The sequence below is a fragment of the Teleopsis dalmanni genome, chromosome 1, assembly GCF_002237135.1.
Source record: "Teleopsis dalmanni isolate 2A chromosome 1, ASM223713v2, whole genome shotgun sequence".
In the NCBI taxonomy this organism is placed as follows: domain Eukaryota; kingdom Metazoa; phylum Arthropoda; class Insecta; order Diptera; family Diopsidae; genus Teleopsis; species Teleopsis dalmanni.
This window is the reverse complement of record NC_051846.1, coordinates 103,495,161-103,512,010: the sequence shown is the minus strand read 5'-3', so window position 1 is coordinate 103,512,010 and position 16,850 is coordinate 103,495,161. Positions and strand designations below refer to the sequence as shown.

Below are 16,850 nucleotides of genomic sequence, written 5' to 3'. Positions count from 1 at the left end.
GTGAAATTTTGCAACCGCTTCTCCATAAGAATCTTTGGGCATTCTGGTCGGCTGGTCGTATTTTAAACTGAGAAAACATCTCTTTTATGTTTGCAGCAACAGCAATACGACCCTGACGTAGTTAAAAAATTATTTCTATTAATGGGTTAGTCTTTTCTGTTCCCTTCAACAATGCTGAGTTGAGAGTTTGTTTATCAACAGTGACGGCGGCATCGAAAACAATTCTCAGTTTGTCGGGCTTATGCGGGTTCTGCACAGAAAAATGCGGCAAATACCACAATGGCTTTGTGATATCTTCAATTTCATCTTGTGTGAGTTTCCTGGCGTAACCTTTGGCAATGTATTTGTTAATTTTGGTCTTAAATCGTTTTGAGAATTTGACATTATTTCTCATTTTAGCTTCAATTCCCTGCAAACATTTGACAGCCATGGCGTAACTATCAGGCAATATTGGTGAATTTTTTCTCCATAAAAGGCCAACTTGATAACACTCATTGATACGGCGTGTTGTATCAGACAAGATTTTACGTGCTCTCAAATCATCGGCAGACTCCAGAGATTTTCAATTAATATATTCGGCAACAGTACGATCTAGACATTCAAATGATGGTTCTGCTCGGGCAAATAACATTGGCGAATGGACGGTGATACTTGAACCGGTTGGACTATATGCCACCCATCCAAGTTTAGTTCGAATAGCCACTGGATTAGATGCACCGGCGGTCACTGATGCAGAATATGCATTTATGTTGGCACAATTTAGTCCCAGCAGCATTAAAGGGCGAACATCGTCATAGTCTTCAATTGGCAAACAATCAAGATGCTCATAATCTGATTTTTTAAACGATTGTTTTTAATCTCATACTGTTCGCCTGCTTCACCCTTTATGTTGACATGTACAACTGTTGAGTTTTGAGTCACCATCTCTTCATCATACCACTGCATCGTTAAGTGTTGTTTCTTGCCTTTAAGGCCTAACTGACTTGCAATTTTGGCATCTAGTATAGTGATTGACGACCCTTCATCCACAAGTGCGAAAATCTTCAGTTGTCCCTTTGAACCTATAATTTTTATCGGAACCAATTTAAAGAGAAAACCGGAATATGGCTTGGCACAACTCAAAACCTGTTGAACTCATTCAGGCGGCACTTGTTAGGACTCATGTAGCAATTTTTTATGATTTTCACGGCAACCGTTTACCGCAGGATCTTTTTATTCGGCACTGTATAAGATTGTGTCTTTTCCGCAAACATGAAAAACACAAACAAAGCTGCTTCACCTTTACCCAACGCTGCTGAACATTTTTACTCAAAAACGATTCACATGTAACTATCTGATGTGGGCCTGCACATTCAAAACTCTTAACTTCCAGGTGATTTTCTTGCTCCATCTCATGGTTTACATAACTCGGCGCGTATAATTTTGATTAGCTGGCATTGTAATTTTACCCTTTTCGGTTTTTGATTGAGACAATGGCTGTGGCAAAAAGCAAATTATTTTCGCGATTTCACTCAACCAAACACTAAATTATTTTATTGTGGGATATTCCTTCAGAGTTACAGCGTGACGCGCCCACTCTAATTGTTTACTAGGCGGCAACTTATACACTAGCTATTCTAATAATGTTGGGTTATTAAAGTGTTGCTCACACTTGGCTGATGACAAAAAGGCTACAACATTTCGTACAAGAGAGGACAAGGCAATTAAACTATCAACGTTCCTCTCCGTCACTCTCCCGAACTGTTGAATTTTGTCGAACTGACGACCCCAGTTCGACAAAAATTAGTAAATTTGGGCGGCCAAAACGAAATTCAAGTTCTTCCATAACTGCAGGCACATTAGATGGGTATATTAACAGGCGCATTAAATTATGTCTGTTGGTATACTTAAACGTTTTGGTGGTGTCCTCAAAACTAGCACGAAAAAGTGGCCACTGTTCGGCGTTACCGTTGAATTTTGGCAAGTCATAAAGTCGGATGCCTTCTCCTCCTGGACATACGACTTCTGCCGACTTATCGTTGGCAAGTTGTCCACGCAAATTACTTATGTCTTCCCGATTCGAAACTGTTTCAGCTCGAACTTCATTTACTGTTTGTTGTAGAGCTTGTATGGCTTTTAACACATTTTGCATTGATGTGTGCTCTTGACATCTTGACGACACTGGAGTCTCACATTGCGATTTATTATTTCTGCGACTCATCTTTAATTTACTCACTTTGTCTTTTCCCGCGTTTTTCCCGGCGTCATACATAAATGAATGTTATTTTAAAGGAAAGAAATGCTAAAACATGTAATCGGTTATTTAAATACCGAAAATATTTTATTGACAAATAATTCTATTCTATACGTTTCAATTACTTCATTATCCATTTATTTATATTATTTTCGCGCCACTAGCGTGTTTCACATTTGTTCTTTCTGTCTCTCTTACTTCGTATCAACTGTCATTCACCTTTCATGCTGCCTCGCAGGGCTGCATTCAGCTCAATATTACTAAGAGTTGCTTTTTTACTGTTACAGTTCTCAAATACCAAAGACACGTATTTAAATTTCTTCAAATCTCTTGGTAAAGATTTATAGTCGGAAGAGATTTGAGCGCAAAAAATACGCTATGGGGATTGCGTTTAACAAACTCAAAGGGTAAAAATCTGTACACTGCACTATATGAATATATATGCACTGAGTACTTGTAAAAAATGTATAAGAACTGGTGAACCAATCTACTGGCCTAGTGACTCAAGAAAGCAACCTGATTTGATTGATCTTTTTATAGCAAAAACATAATTATAAATAACCGTTCCATTCATTCCAGCCTTAAGTTATTCTCTGACCACTCACCGGTACTATCGTTTACAGCACAACTCCTCATATGAATAATACGAACGATAATACATACAATTATAAAACGTGTTGGGATACATATCGTTAGCTAATAGAAGAATAATTAGTTATAAATGTAGCTCTAAGAACAAAAGAGGAAATAAATAATGCAATAATTCATTTCAATACTCTACTATTATCTGAAGCATCTGCATCTACACCAATAATATCTGTCCCGAATCACATCAAACATAAAATAGAACAAAAAAGAAAGTTGAGAAAAATTTGGCAAGGATCTAGAGTTCCATACATAAAGACAAAGTTAAACAAATTAACAAAAAGGCTGAAAGAATTGGAGGCTGAAAGACAAAAAAGTGTATCTCTTAAGATTGAGTGCTACAAAGGTTACAAATTACTCCTTATGGAAACCGACAAAGAGTATTAATCGTGCCATACTTCATTGCACACCGCTTAAAAAACACGCACAAATAAAAAAAAAAGCAACTGTTCTCGCTGAGTATTTTAAAAGCACATTTACAAACCCTAAAAATGATACAAATCATGCGCCAGAAGAACGTTAAAATTAAGAAGATAACAATTGCTGAAATAAAAACCATCATCGCCGTTAATATCAACCAAAAAAATCACCAGGCTATGATGAGATATCTGGTGAATTTCTTCAAGAATTACCCGTAATAACTTGTAACGACACTTCATTGGGGTCGTTGTTTATTTGCTGAGGTATGCTCAGCCTATCCAGAATCGTTACAATAAATTTCTGGTTGTGACCAAAATACTCAAAGACGTTATTTTGTTTATTAGGTTTATAATTTATTATAATAAAAAAATTATAATTCAAGAAAAATTAGACAATAATGAAATATTTAATTGTGTTATTATTGTGATGAATACCAATCGATCCAGTGCACAGTAATAGTCGTGGATGTCCTGGTGTATATCTTGTGTTGGTGGTGTTTTCTTCGAAACTGTTATTGTAAAGTGTGTAACAGCCGATCGTATAGAGAGAGGTTTAGTTTGAATACTTCTTTATTTCGAAGTACCCTTTTGTTTATTATGCCTTCAGTTGAATAAATCTTTATATGGAAATATTCTTTCGTATTTAACTTGGAAGTATAGCTATTACAGCAGGCTTACTACAGCCGATCGTAATGATATAATTTCTGAATGCAAGCTAATCCTTCGTGTGAATATATCCCGATATGAATATATTCCTTTGTGCAAGATATTCTTTCGTGTGAATATATCCTGATATGGATATATTCCTTTGTGTTTTGATTAAAAATTATTTCACTTGCAGTAGGCGTACTACAGCCGATCGCAATGTAATAATTTTAAATACAATATATTCATTCGTGTGAATATATCCTGATATGGATATATTCCTTTGTGTTTTGATTAAAAATTATTTAATTTGTGTTTTGATTAAAAAATTATTTCACTTGCAGTAGGCGTACTACAGCCGATCGCAATGTAATAATTTTAAATACAGTATATTCCTTCGAGTAAATAATTTCTTTATATCGAAATTTTTCTATGTGCAACTAGTGCTAATTTGAATTTGTAATCCCCAGGTGTATGTGCCTTAGTAAATATTTTACAAGTCTCCGTCTGAACAAAAATGCGGGTCTTAAATACTCAACCAACCGCGCTTTTTCGTAGCGTATCATTTTATTTACAGCTGATCTCACGCAAGTCTTGTTTACTTTGCCGTTCTGCTTGTGCACTTTACGTCTCTTTGAACTTCTCTTGCGGTGAATATTTTTGGCAGTTCTTGTTTTCTATTCTGCTGCTTTGTTTTCATTATTGCAAAATGCGATTAAAATTGCATTCGGTGCTTCTTTTGATTTTTTTAAATTTATTTAATTTAATTTTTAATAAATATTAATTTAATAAATATAAAATTAATTTCAAAGAAAATAGAAATATAATTCATAAATATATCAGGTAAGTGTATGATTCATTTAATTAATTACATTTTTTTTAAATTTTTATTTCAAAGCATTCGACAGTGACTGTTACGAAGGATTGCTTTACAAACTATCAAGGATATTGGCGGCCGATTTTTATTTACTACTGAAATAAATATTTAAAGATAGATACTTCTTTGTGCAATATCAAAACGACACATCCCACATGATAAAAATAGAAGACGGTGTCCCTCAAGGGAGTGTATTAGGCCCGATCCTATATTTATTATACACTGCAGACATACCTAAGCCAAAAAGTCGAGAAATACTAACTGAAATGTTTGCTGATGACACTGAACTTTTATGAACAAACCATGACATCACAAAAGCAACTGTAAACCTTCAAAATTATCTTAACGAAGTGATGCATTGGTCTGACACCTGGGGGATAAAGATAAACGTCGCAAAAACTGTCCAAGTTATTTTCATCAACAGAAAATTTGAAGAACAGAAATTGAAAATTGTTAACATTGATATACCAATCTGCAAGAAAGTCAAATACTTGAGCATGCTATTAGACCAAAAGCTGACTTGGAAGGAGCACATAATTCAGAAAAAAAGGAAGCTCATCGAAGATTTGCAGATCTATATTGACTTCTTGGTAAAAATTTCAGTTTGTCAATAGATAACAAACTATTAATTTACGAAACTATTATTGTTCCGATTTGGAAACATAGAATTGAAATATGAGGAACCACTTTTTAGCCTAATATAAGTACTATCCATAGGCTGCAATCAAATATCCTGCGAACGATAGTAGATGCTAGATGGTATATCAGAAACGACCTGAATATCCCTACTGTACATGAAACAATTCATAAAAGCAGTGCTAACTACTTATCTAAATTATTTATTTATTTATTTGTTTATTTACTTATGTATTTTATTTTATTATTTTATATTATTTATTTATTTATTTTATTTACTTATGTATGTATTTATTTATGAAATGTATTAAAATTTGTGTAAAATATATCATTATCATTAACATTTTATCTTAAATGATGATTCAAGATAACTTAAACTGCCAAATTTTCATTTGTTAAAGGTATTACTAGATATCTATTATAGTTGTAATATCAATGGAATAAATAAAAGAAAAAAGAAAAAAAAATAAAATAAAGTAAAAGTCCTTCAAGCCACACTTTGCCAAATGCTTGAGCTGTATCAAGAAAAACTGCCGTACTATTTTGTTTTTAGTGTAAAGCCAAGTGTATTTCGTTAGATATTCTAAGGACCTGTTCAATAATCCATGCGCTTTGCGAAATCCAAGTGATGGTCCGGAATTAAGTTTTCTATCCGTGAATTATATCAGAATTTTTTATTAGAATTTTTTCGAACATTTTTGAGATTTGTGGAAATAGACTTATTGGTCTATATCAGAGGCGAGGCGTCGAATGGTTCAGAGTGTTCTCTGAACACCTTAACAATGCTTCTTTATTTTATTAGGTGAAAACTACATTAACAACATGTTAATAGCTTCAATCAGAATATTAAAAGCACTATTTTCAATAAAAAAATCTATACATTTTTGTATTTCACTTGTTCGCGGCATTGTTATACTTTTATTTTTCTTTGCTCAATGTGATACGGCTGCAAAAACAGCTGATTCATTTTGATGATGCAATTCTGCAACAGAGGTGTTCTCGCAGTCTTGCAGTTTTTGTATAGCATTCTTGCATTTCGTGCTCCTTGCAATGAGTTTACAAGAGAGAGTGAATACCCCTAATATACATGAAAATGAATCAATAAAAACTTTAAGACTTAAATGGAATCCAATAAAAGATAACTTCCATTTTACTATAAAAATGTAAGATATAAATAAATGGACGAAAAGAATGATACTTTCAAACACAGCGCATATTTTCGATCCATTAGACTGGGTGACACCAGTAACAGTCACAGCTAAAATATATATACAAAAAATATGGCTAAATAAATTTGACTGGAATGATGAGATCAATGACGATTTACAAAAAAAATATGGTAAATATGATATATAATGAAATAAGAATACCAAGATGGATAGGAACTACAAATTTAAAATCTTGGGAATTTCACGGATTCTGCGATGCATCAAAAGCAGCATACGCGGCTGTCATATACGTAAAACTTGGCTCATCTGTAGAATTACTAACAGCTAAAAGTAAAGTATCGCCGATAAAAAACAAAAAAAACGATTCCAAAATTAGAGCGATGTGGATTTCGCATTTATTTGCAAAACTAATGAGACAAGCATCACAAATATTGAATAGTAACACCACAATATACTGTTGAAGTGACTCAATGATTACCCATTGCTGTATTAAAAATATTAAAAATAAAGAAAAATTTATAAGAACAAGAGTTGAAGATATAAAAAAATGGATACCAGAAACAAAATGGCAACATGTAAAGTCACAAGAAAATCCAGCAGATATAGCTTCCCGAGGAATATGTCCTTCCAAATTGAAATATAATCTTTTATGGTGGAACGGACCCTCTTGGCTAACAAAAGAAGAAAAAGATTGGCCAAAACCTGAAAATATGGAAGAAACGAAAATACTGACAAGCCAAAAGAACGAAATAATAGAACAACTTATAGAAACAAACCCCAGTCTAACTAGGTTGGAACAAATCATAGCATATATACTAACATTCATAACCTGACTCAGAAGAAACAAAAATCAAGCAGAATACTTATTAAAGAAAGAATTATAAGAGGCTAGAACTATATTAATCAAATATCATCAACAAAAACACTTTTCAGAAGAACTGAAATTATTTAAAGAAAAAAAAAAAATCAGCAGAGGAAGTAAAATTATTCAATTAACACCATTTACAGATGAAGAAGGTATATTAAGAGTCGGAGCAAGACTAACTAACAGCAAACAAACTGAAAACCTGAAGCATCCAATTATTCTGGTTAGAGAATACATGGAATTTATAACAGAATAAGCACACTATTAAACACTTCATGGCGGAAACTCGGTAATGGAAGCATACATTAAAAGACGCTACTGGGTAATAGGTATTAAAAAAATAATCAAGAAAATATGCGGTAACTGTACGAAATACATTACATTAGATAATGGGAAAGCTACCAAAATATAGAGTAACACCAAACTACCCATTAAAACTTACAGGAATAGACTATGCTGGACCGATACAAATGAGATGTTATAGAGGTCGTGGGCAAAAATCATATAAAGCATACATAGCAATATTTATATGCATGACCACAAAAGCAATTCATTTGGAAGCAGACACCAACTTGACATCTGACGCCTTCTTAGCAGCATTAAAAAGATTTTTCGCACGACGTGGAAAAAGTGCACATATGTACTCCGACAATGGTACAACATTTATTGGAGCAGCAACCAAACTAGACAAAGAATTTGAATTAGCTATCAAACAAAATAATGAAGTAGCATCAATATTAGCAGCAGACAAAATTGAATGGCACTTCATTCCTCCAGCTAGTCCTCATTTCGGAGGTATATGGGAAGCTGGTGTCAAATCAATGAAACATCATCTAAAAAGAACAATTGGAGAATCAAAATTTACCTATGAGGAAATGACGACACTTCTGCATCAAATAGAAGCAGTACTAAACTCTCGACCACTTTGTACCACGAATAATGATGTAGAAAGTATAGAAGCACTAACTCCAAAAGTTGGACGACCCAGTACCAACTACAGACGAAAGAACAAGCAAATTCGATCATTGGAACCACATGCAAAAAATGAAAAAAGATTTCTGGAACAGATGGAAACATGAATATTTGACAACATTACAAAAAAGAAACAAATGGCAAATAGAAAAAAATAATATAGCCGAAGGCGATACTATATGGCAGACTGTTAAATCATGAACACATTTATTTCTGCATTAAAGACGCCCGCAGAATTTTCAACATTTATATATTTATATATGTCTATTTTATATTACATTCTATTACTCTAGCAACTTATACTTACTTGTTATATTTAAGTAAAATACAAATAATTGTTTAGGCGTATGCTTATCTCGTACACATGCACACAACTCTTAATCTTAAGTTTATCTCACAAAAGGTGCGCATATTTATTTAGGTGCATGCTTTAGGCGCATATTTATTTAGGTTAAGTTCAATAATTGTTTAGGCACATGATTATCAAATTATGCACATTAAGTAGAATAAGAAAATTGTATCTAAACTCTAGTATTTTAAGAAATAAAGGTAGTATCTTATATATGCTCAACCCGTTCAGTAGTTTTATTTCTGATCAAACTGCTTTTAATGTACTCGAATCTATCAAACATATAATTTTATGAACAGATTTAATTTATAGATAAACAAGACTTTTATTTTAACCAGTTTTCTTCATTAATATTACTAAACATATTTAATATACTAAAATGGAATATAGTAATAATCCTTTTGTAAAAGGTTTGCAATAAAAAATAATACTGCAGCCCTAAAAGAGCGAAATGTGACATAAACTTTGTGAAATAATATGCATTGAATACGCGTGACCGAAATATTATAAAAAATGAATTTTCGGCAAAAATTTCGCACGTCATTCTTAGATAACAAAGAGTTTTTTTTTTATACAGATATTCTTTGGCATAAGGGTTGTAAGTTTCATTATTTATTAAAACTCAATTTATTATTAATATTTATTGAATACGTTTACAAAGTTAATCGTTGACTGATGACGCTTCTTACTCGCGCCAATTTTTACCGAACATTTGTTTTTCTTTTTTATCATTTTCTGTCAGTTCATTGGTGAAGTGATGTCACAGTTACTCCCCCGCTTAATGAGTGTCTTCAGTAAATGCTATTTTTTTAGAGTACGTCTTGAGTGGTTTCACTTTATCGTCCGTATTTCTTGTAAAAAATGAGGGATTTAGACGTTCAACTGAGACGTTGAGTTCTTTACAGTCTATCACGACCATATAAACACGAACAATTACTCGCTTTTTCACCAATTATTGTCCTGAGTAAGTTGTCTCTAACGTTTTTTTACGTGGACAGCTCTGAAGAATACGTGTGTGCACGTGTTCATATTTTTTTGTAAGAATTTACACCGGTTGCCATGAGTGTTTATGTGTTCTCGAAATTTGGTAAAAAAATGTAGTGAATATCGTTGAAAAATTCTCCTGGTCGAAGCGTACAACAGTAGAGCATTTCAGCTGCTGAAGCTCCGATATCAATTTTGTAGGCAGTTCTTAGACCAAGGAGTACTGTAGGTAGAAGATTCATTCATAATGTTCCACTGCCACACATTAATGCTGCTTTCAAAGAACGACGCCAGCGTTCAATCATTTCATTCGATGCATGATGATACGGTGTTGTGTGGATGTGATTAGTTCCAGTTAGGTTGGCAAGTGCTTTAAATAAGTCGTTGTAGACGTATCACATCAAATTTCTACATCGGACTTGAAATATGCTTTCTTTAATGGGATTACATTGCTTTGTTTTGCTTGAGGCAATTCTACACCGTTTTCTTGGTACATCTGTATTTCCTCTAGTATTATAGTTGTAGGCATCATGATGTCACAGATTCGGTATAATGCATCTGCTGCTAAATTTTCGGAACCAGGAAGGTGGACTATAGATGTAGTAAATTCTGCATGTAAATATCGTAGCTGCTAGGTGAGGCTTTGTCTAATTTTTGACGGAATGCAAATGTAATTGGCTTGTGATCGGTCCTTACAACGAAATGGCAAGTATATGTCTGAAGTGTTTAATAGCAAGGCAAATTGCTAAGAGTACTCGATCATATGTGCTGTACTTTTTCTGCGTCGGGTTAAGTTTTGCGGAAAAGAAGGCAACGGGTTTCCATAAACCGTCTTGAAATTGATCGAGATGAGCTGCAACTGCAATGTCTGAAGCGTCTGTAATAAGAGACGACAAGAACGTCAGCTGCGAAGCATTCATGAAGTCTTCAGTGCATTGTCGGAATGCAATAGACAGAGGTGAAGTCCAAGAAATTTTAGTTTTATCATTTTTTATGGACTTCTTACATATGTCTTTAAGAGGTGCTTGTGTTTGTGCGGCATTGGGTAAGCATTTTCGAAAAAAATTTGACCATGCCAAGGAAGCGACGTTATTCCATTATTGTATTAGGTTTTCGAAAATTTTTTATGATTTCAATGCGATTTGCTGGCGGTTTGATACCATGTCTATTTATATCGTATCCAAGAAAAATTATTTCTGCTACACTAAATTCACATTTAGATATGTTGATACTTAGGTTCGCATCAGCATATCTGCGTGGGCGCTCTGCAATCGGTTGGCAGGAAGTTATGATAGGATGGCTTATTGGTCCAATGAGTTGCGGTTGAACTGTGATCGGTTTGGTAAGGTTTACAAAGCTCGATATGAGATCGTAGTACTTTGTTGTTGTACTGAAATTAGAAAGGATCTACCGGAACAGTCGTACCGAGTATCAATGGTACATCCGTAGGAAAGACTTCCAGTCATTATCAGAGCTGTTGACATTAGCTGGGGACCTGGAGGCACTGACCGCTACAGACCGTCAAGTAAGAAATACGTTACCGGCTAAGGAGATCAAAGCACGAGTGATTGATGCATCTGAAGACAAGATCAAACATGTCAGGACAGCTTGTCGTCGTTGCGGGCAACAAGGACACTTGAGGTGGAATTGTCGGTTTACAAGCATCTTATTTTGCTGGGAATGCGGGAAAAGAGGAAAACGTACAATTGATTGCTGCAGGAACCAGGAAAACGAAACCAGGGTCCATCGACAGAACGGGGCGATGAGACCACAAGACAACACCCCGTCCCACCAGTAGGATGCATGAAGCTCAGTGAAACACGTCTGTCGGCCCAAGTAACTATTAATCAACAAGTCATAAAAGCAACGATCGATACAGGATCCTCGCGAAGTTTCATCAATTCGCAAACGGCAGCAAAACTTAAGGGAAAAATCTTTCTTAACTCTGAACCCACACAAGTACGTATGGCGGATGGCGGACAACACTCCACCAAGCAACAAATGGCAACATCTATCACGCTCGGGACAAGAACCACAAAGTTCAGATTAATTCTACTACCAAACCTGATCGATGAGGTAATTTTGGGACTGGACTTTTTGGCTGCTATGGGAGCCTCATTAACTTGCAGAGGTCAAAATTTGCAGTTTAGATATCACAAACACGGGACTACGGTAGCAAACATCATACAAGTATCAACATCAAAACAAAAAACAATGGAGGTAAAATTCAAGGAATTTTTGAAACCGGAATTAGACAAGTTTTCACAGATTAACGGACCCAGTAATATTACGGAACATCGCATTATCATGTGTCACGAGCAACCCATCAAACAACAATATTACCCACGCAACCCGGCGATGCAAGCAATCATCAATGAACATGTTAACGAGCTATTAAAGAACGATTACATCGAACCGTCGAGAAGCGCATACTGTGCTCCAACTGTGTTGGTACGGAAGAAAAATGGCAAGTGGAGGTTCTGTATAGACTATCGTCAACTAAACACACAATCAATCCCCGATGCTTACCCTCTACCTCGCATTCACCACATTTTAGATAGGTTAAGGAATGCCAAATATATCAGCAATCTGGATCTTCGCGATGAATACTGGCAAATCCCAATGGAACAGAGTAGTAAACAATATACAGCCTTCACTGTGCCCGGTCGCGGATTATTTCAATGGAAAGTGATGCCTTTTGGCCTACATTCTGCGCCCGCCACTTTTCAACGGGCGTTAGATCGAGTAATAGGGGTGGATCTAGAACCTTACGCTTTTGCATATTTGGATGATATAATCGTCACGGGCAGCAGCTACGAGGAACACAAAGAAAACCTAAGTACAGTGTTAAGACGACTTCGCGAAGCAAACCTAAGAATTAACAGTGAAAAGTGCGAGTTCTTCAAGACATCAACAAAATACCTAGGACATGTAATAAGCGAACAAGGTATACACACTGATCCAGAAAAAGTTGAAGCGATACAAAAATTAAACCCACCGACAAGTCTAAAACAACTACGACAATACATCGGAGTCACTTCATGGTATAGGCGATTCGTGCCAGATTTCTCCAGAATAATACACCCGTTAACAACACTTTTAAAAAAGGGTAAACATTGGAAGTGGGGATCAGAACAACAAGATGCCTTCAACGAGCTTAAAAGGAAACTAACAGAAGCACCAGTTCTCGCTTGTCCAGATTTCAATCTCCCGTTTACTCTCCAGACAGACGCAAGTAACCATGGACTGGGAGCAGTATTAACACAATCCATCAACAACGTCGAACATGTCATTGCCTATGCAAGCCGGCATTTAAACCAAACCGAGGAAAAGTACTCAGCCACTGAAAAAGAATGCTTAGCAATAGTTTGGGCAATTCGCAAAATGCGACCATACCTCGAAGGATACCAATTTACAATTATCACTGACCACCTGGCACTCAAATGGTTAAACTCAATTAACAACCCAACCGGACGTATTGCCAGATGGGCGTTAGAGTTGCAACAATATCAATTCGAAGTTCAATATCGAAAAGGTAAATTAAATGTCATCGCGGATGCGTTGTCCAGACAACCGGTTGAAAATGTTGCGCAAATAATTCCAGAGTCCAGACAAAGTAATTGTAAGTGGTTCACAAGGAAATTCGAGGAAGTACAGACAAGTCCAGACAGGTTTCCAGATTTCACAATAGCCAATGGTCAACTCTATCGCAATATCCTTAACTTCACGGATGATGAAAACACGCCATCATGGAAGTTATGCGCACCAACATCTTTACGCCCACAAATCTTTAAAGAAAATCATGACAACCCCACAGCAGGACATCTCGGCATACGGAAGACAATACAGCGTATAACAAGCAGATACTACTGGCCTGGTATGCTCAGAGACATTGGGTAATATGTAAAGAACTGCCGTATCTGCGCACAATACAAAGCCATTCAATTAAAACCGGCAGGCGAAATGCTCACCCAAATACCCGAGGAGCCATGGGCAACTGTTTTTGCAGATTTTGTCGGTCCGCTACCAAGATCGAGCAAGGGGAATACGATGTTACTTGTTTTTTTGACCGCTTCAGCAAATGGGTGGAACTGATTCCACTGCGAAAGGACAGTACCGAAGCCACCACCGTCGCATTCCGAGAAAAAATCATCGCAAATTTTGGGGTACCTAAGGTGTTGATCACAGATAATGAGCCACAATTCCGCAACAAATCCTTCGAAAGCTACATACAAGAAATTGGAGTCAGACATCAGAGAACGGCACCATACTCACCGCAAGAAAATCCCACGGAGCGAGCAAACAAGACAATAAAAACCATGATCGCTCAATATGCAAATAATCGGCATAGAACATGGGACCACTTCATACCTGAAGTTAAGCTTGCAATCAATTCAGCGGTATCTGAAACTACGGGTTATAGCCCCATTTATTTAGTTCAAGGTAGAGAAGCCAGACTACCAGGCGCAACCTTTGACAAATATACGCCAGGATGCGGAACAGTCACCAAGAACTAAGATCAAAAACAATCACAACTACAACAGGTGTTTTCGGCGGTCCGGACAAACATCGTAGAAGCCTCCGGAACGCAAGCAAAGTATTACAATTTGCGAAGAAGACCGTGGCGACCAGACATAGGCCAACTGGTGTGGATCAAGGAACATCCAGTCTCAAAAGCAACCCAGGAATTTGCCGCGAAACTAGCTCCACGCTACGGGGGTCCATATAGAATAACCACCTTGGTATCGCCAGTCATAGTAAAGGCCACGCATGTAACCACTCACCAGACACGCACCGCACACGTCAAGGACTTGAAATCTGCCAATTCAATGAACTAAAGTAATACATAAAGTAAACCACATGAGAACGAAAAATAAAAATTAATAAAAATAAACCACCTAAAAAAAAACAACAAAAGAATAACGGTTCCCATATAAAAATCAAGTATAAAAGACGATACCATTCAACAAACAAGACAATCGATCACAGAACCTTGAAACGACAACATGTCAAAGTGGGAGCAAAGCGTTCAGAAATTCAGAGAACACTCGGCTAAGCTCAAGGCGCAGCAGAGTGAAATTAAAATAGTAGCTGCAGGGAAAAAATTGAAAGGCAACCAGTACGCACCGGCTACTCCTGTTCACTCTGATGTGTTAGCGTGTGTCCGAAAACCCACCTGTCCAAGACGACCACCTACATCAATTTCGCAAAACCGGTCGAGATACAGAGAAGCTAGCGAGATCGCAGTATCTGTTTTCAGCGAGATTACACCGCCACCCACCGAAATTGAATGGCCAGAGGGGTTGAACAAAGAAATCCACGAAGCGCTAGCGAACCGAAAACCAGGTCGACAAATCATGTTTCTTCGGGTAATCGACCAACGGAGATACCAAGTTAAGATCAGTCGAGTAGGAGTGGTACGAGTTCGTCAACTCAATGGGAAAACCGAGGAAGTGTAACATAAAATTTACACTCGTAAATTTCACTACACAATATATTATATATTACAAAACAAAATATATAATAATAAAATAAAAAAATAAAAACACATCAAAAACAATAATAAAACTTGTAAACAACGCACCGTTGCAATTACAAGAACAAATATACTGTTTGCTTCGCACCTCGCAGATATAAAAGGCGAAGCAAAAGCAGTAGACATCGAGCTAAGAACAGGTTGCTCCATATTACACGTGCTGAAAACATCAAAAATCGAAATTTACATCTCGATTTCTATTTTTTTTAAATTTAATAGAAATACACATTTCTATTAAAAATTATTATTAAAAACGAAATTAACATTTCGTTAGTAATAGAAATATATATTTCTATTTTACTCATAACGAAATCATATTTTCGTTAATAAATTATAACTTTTAATACACATTTCTATTAAAAATTATTATTAAAAACGAAATTAACATTTCGTTAGTAATAGAAATATAAATTTCTATTAATATAGATATATAAATTTCTATTACTCATTTACTCATAACGAAACCATATTTTCGTTAATAAATTACTCGGTAAGGTGATAATAACACATGAATATTATCACCAGTACCAAACCCACTGTTTAAAGAAGAAATTTACATTTCTTCAAACCTTTTGTCAGGGGCGTCGAAAGTAACATTTCTACGCCAGATCCATTGTGTAAAGGAGAAATTCACATTTCTTCAAACCTTTTGTCAGGGGCGTTGAAATTTACATTTCTACGCCAAATCCATTGTATAAAGAAGAAATTCACATTTCTTCAAACCACATCACCGCACCAACGTCACCGTCCACCGTGTATTCACACGTTCCACTGTTCTTAACAAATAAATTTATTGTAGAACTGGACCTGGAATCCGGCGAGCAAAACCCCTGTCAGAAAGGTTCGTTACATCGTTAGCTGCAAAAAGTTTTAATTCATTAGGAATTATATTACGTGATGAGTGTACGACTGTGACAGGTAATACTGATATTATGGATCCAGAGTCAATTAAGAAGTTGAGATTTGTACTGCTATCACGAACGTGAAGTCTTTGTTCTTTGATGCATTGATTTCCAGTGCCACAGTGGCGATATTAGTTTTTCTGTTGTGTTGTACTGCGAAGTTCATATGGTGGTTCGCGCTGCTGCACCAAACTTTATATGGCAGTGATACACTTTGGACTTACTGCATCTTGAATGCCTTCTTCATAGATATGCTGTTTCGGTTAGAAATTGAAGTAGCTTGTTCATGTTGTTCGTGCCCCATGAATGCGGTTCGTGTTGTCCTGAATACGGTCAGCGATTGCTGCTAGACTGTTTATCGTTTCTGCTTTGCAGGCTGATAGGATACATAGTATGTTATTTGGCATTCTTTACAGTCACAATAAACTACAACATATCAATTCACCAATTTCAACGTGACCGTCTTAACGAGATCTTGTGCGTTATCAGGAAATACTGTGAGATCGCTTCAAATCATATGAAACACTGTGGCGTCTAGCAGTCGGCGTTTCCATCCCTTTCGTCTAGGGGATTACCGAGTCCTCGTGAGCTGTGAGTCTATTTTGAACTGGATCGTCC

General features: G+C 36.1%; 1 protein-coding gene across 1 annotated transcript; it reads left to right on the top strand.

Annotated features, from left to right (window-relative positions):
- The first annotated feature begins 7,878 nt into the window (after positions 1-7,878).
- Positions 7,879-8,568, top strand: LOC119663738. Its single transcript, XM_038073345.1, has one exon. The coding sequence runs from the start codon at positions 7,879-7,881 to the stop codon at positions 8,566-8,568; it is 690 nt and encodes a 229-aa protein (XP_037929273.1).
- Positions 8,569-16,850: the final 8,282 nt, after the last annotated feature.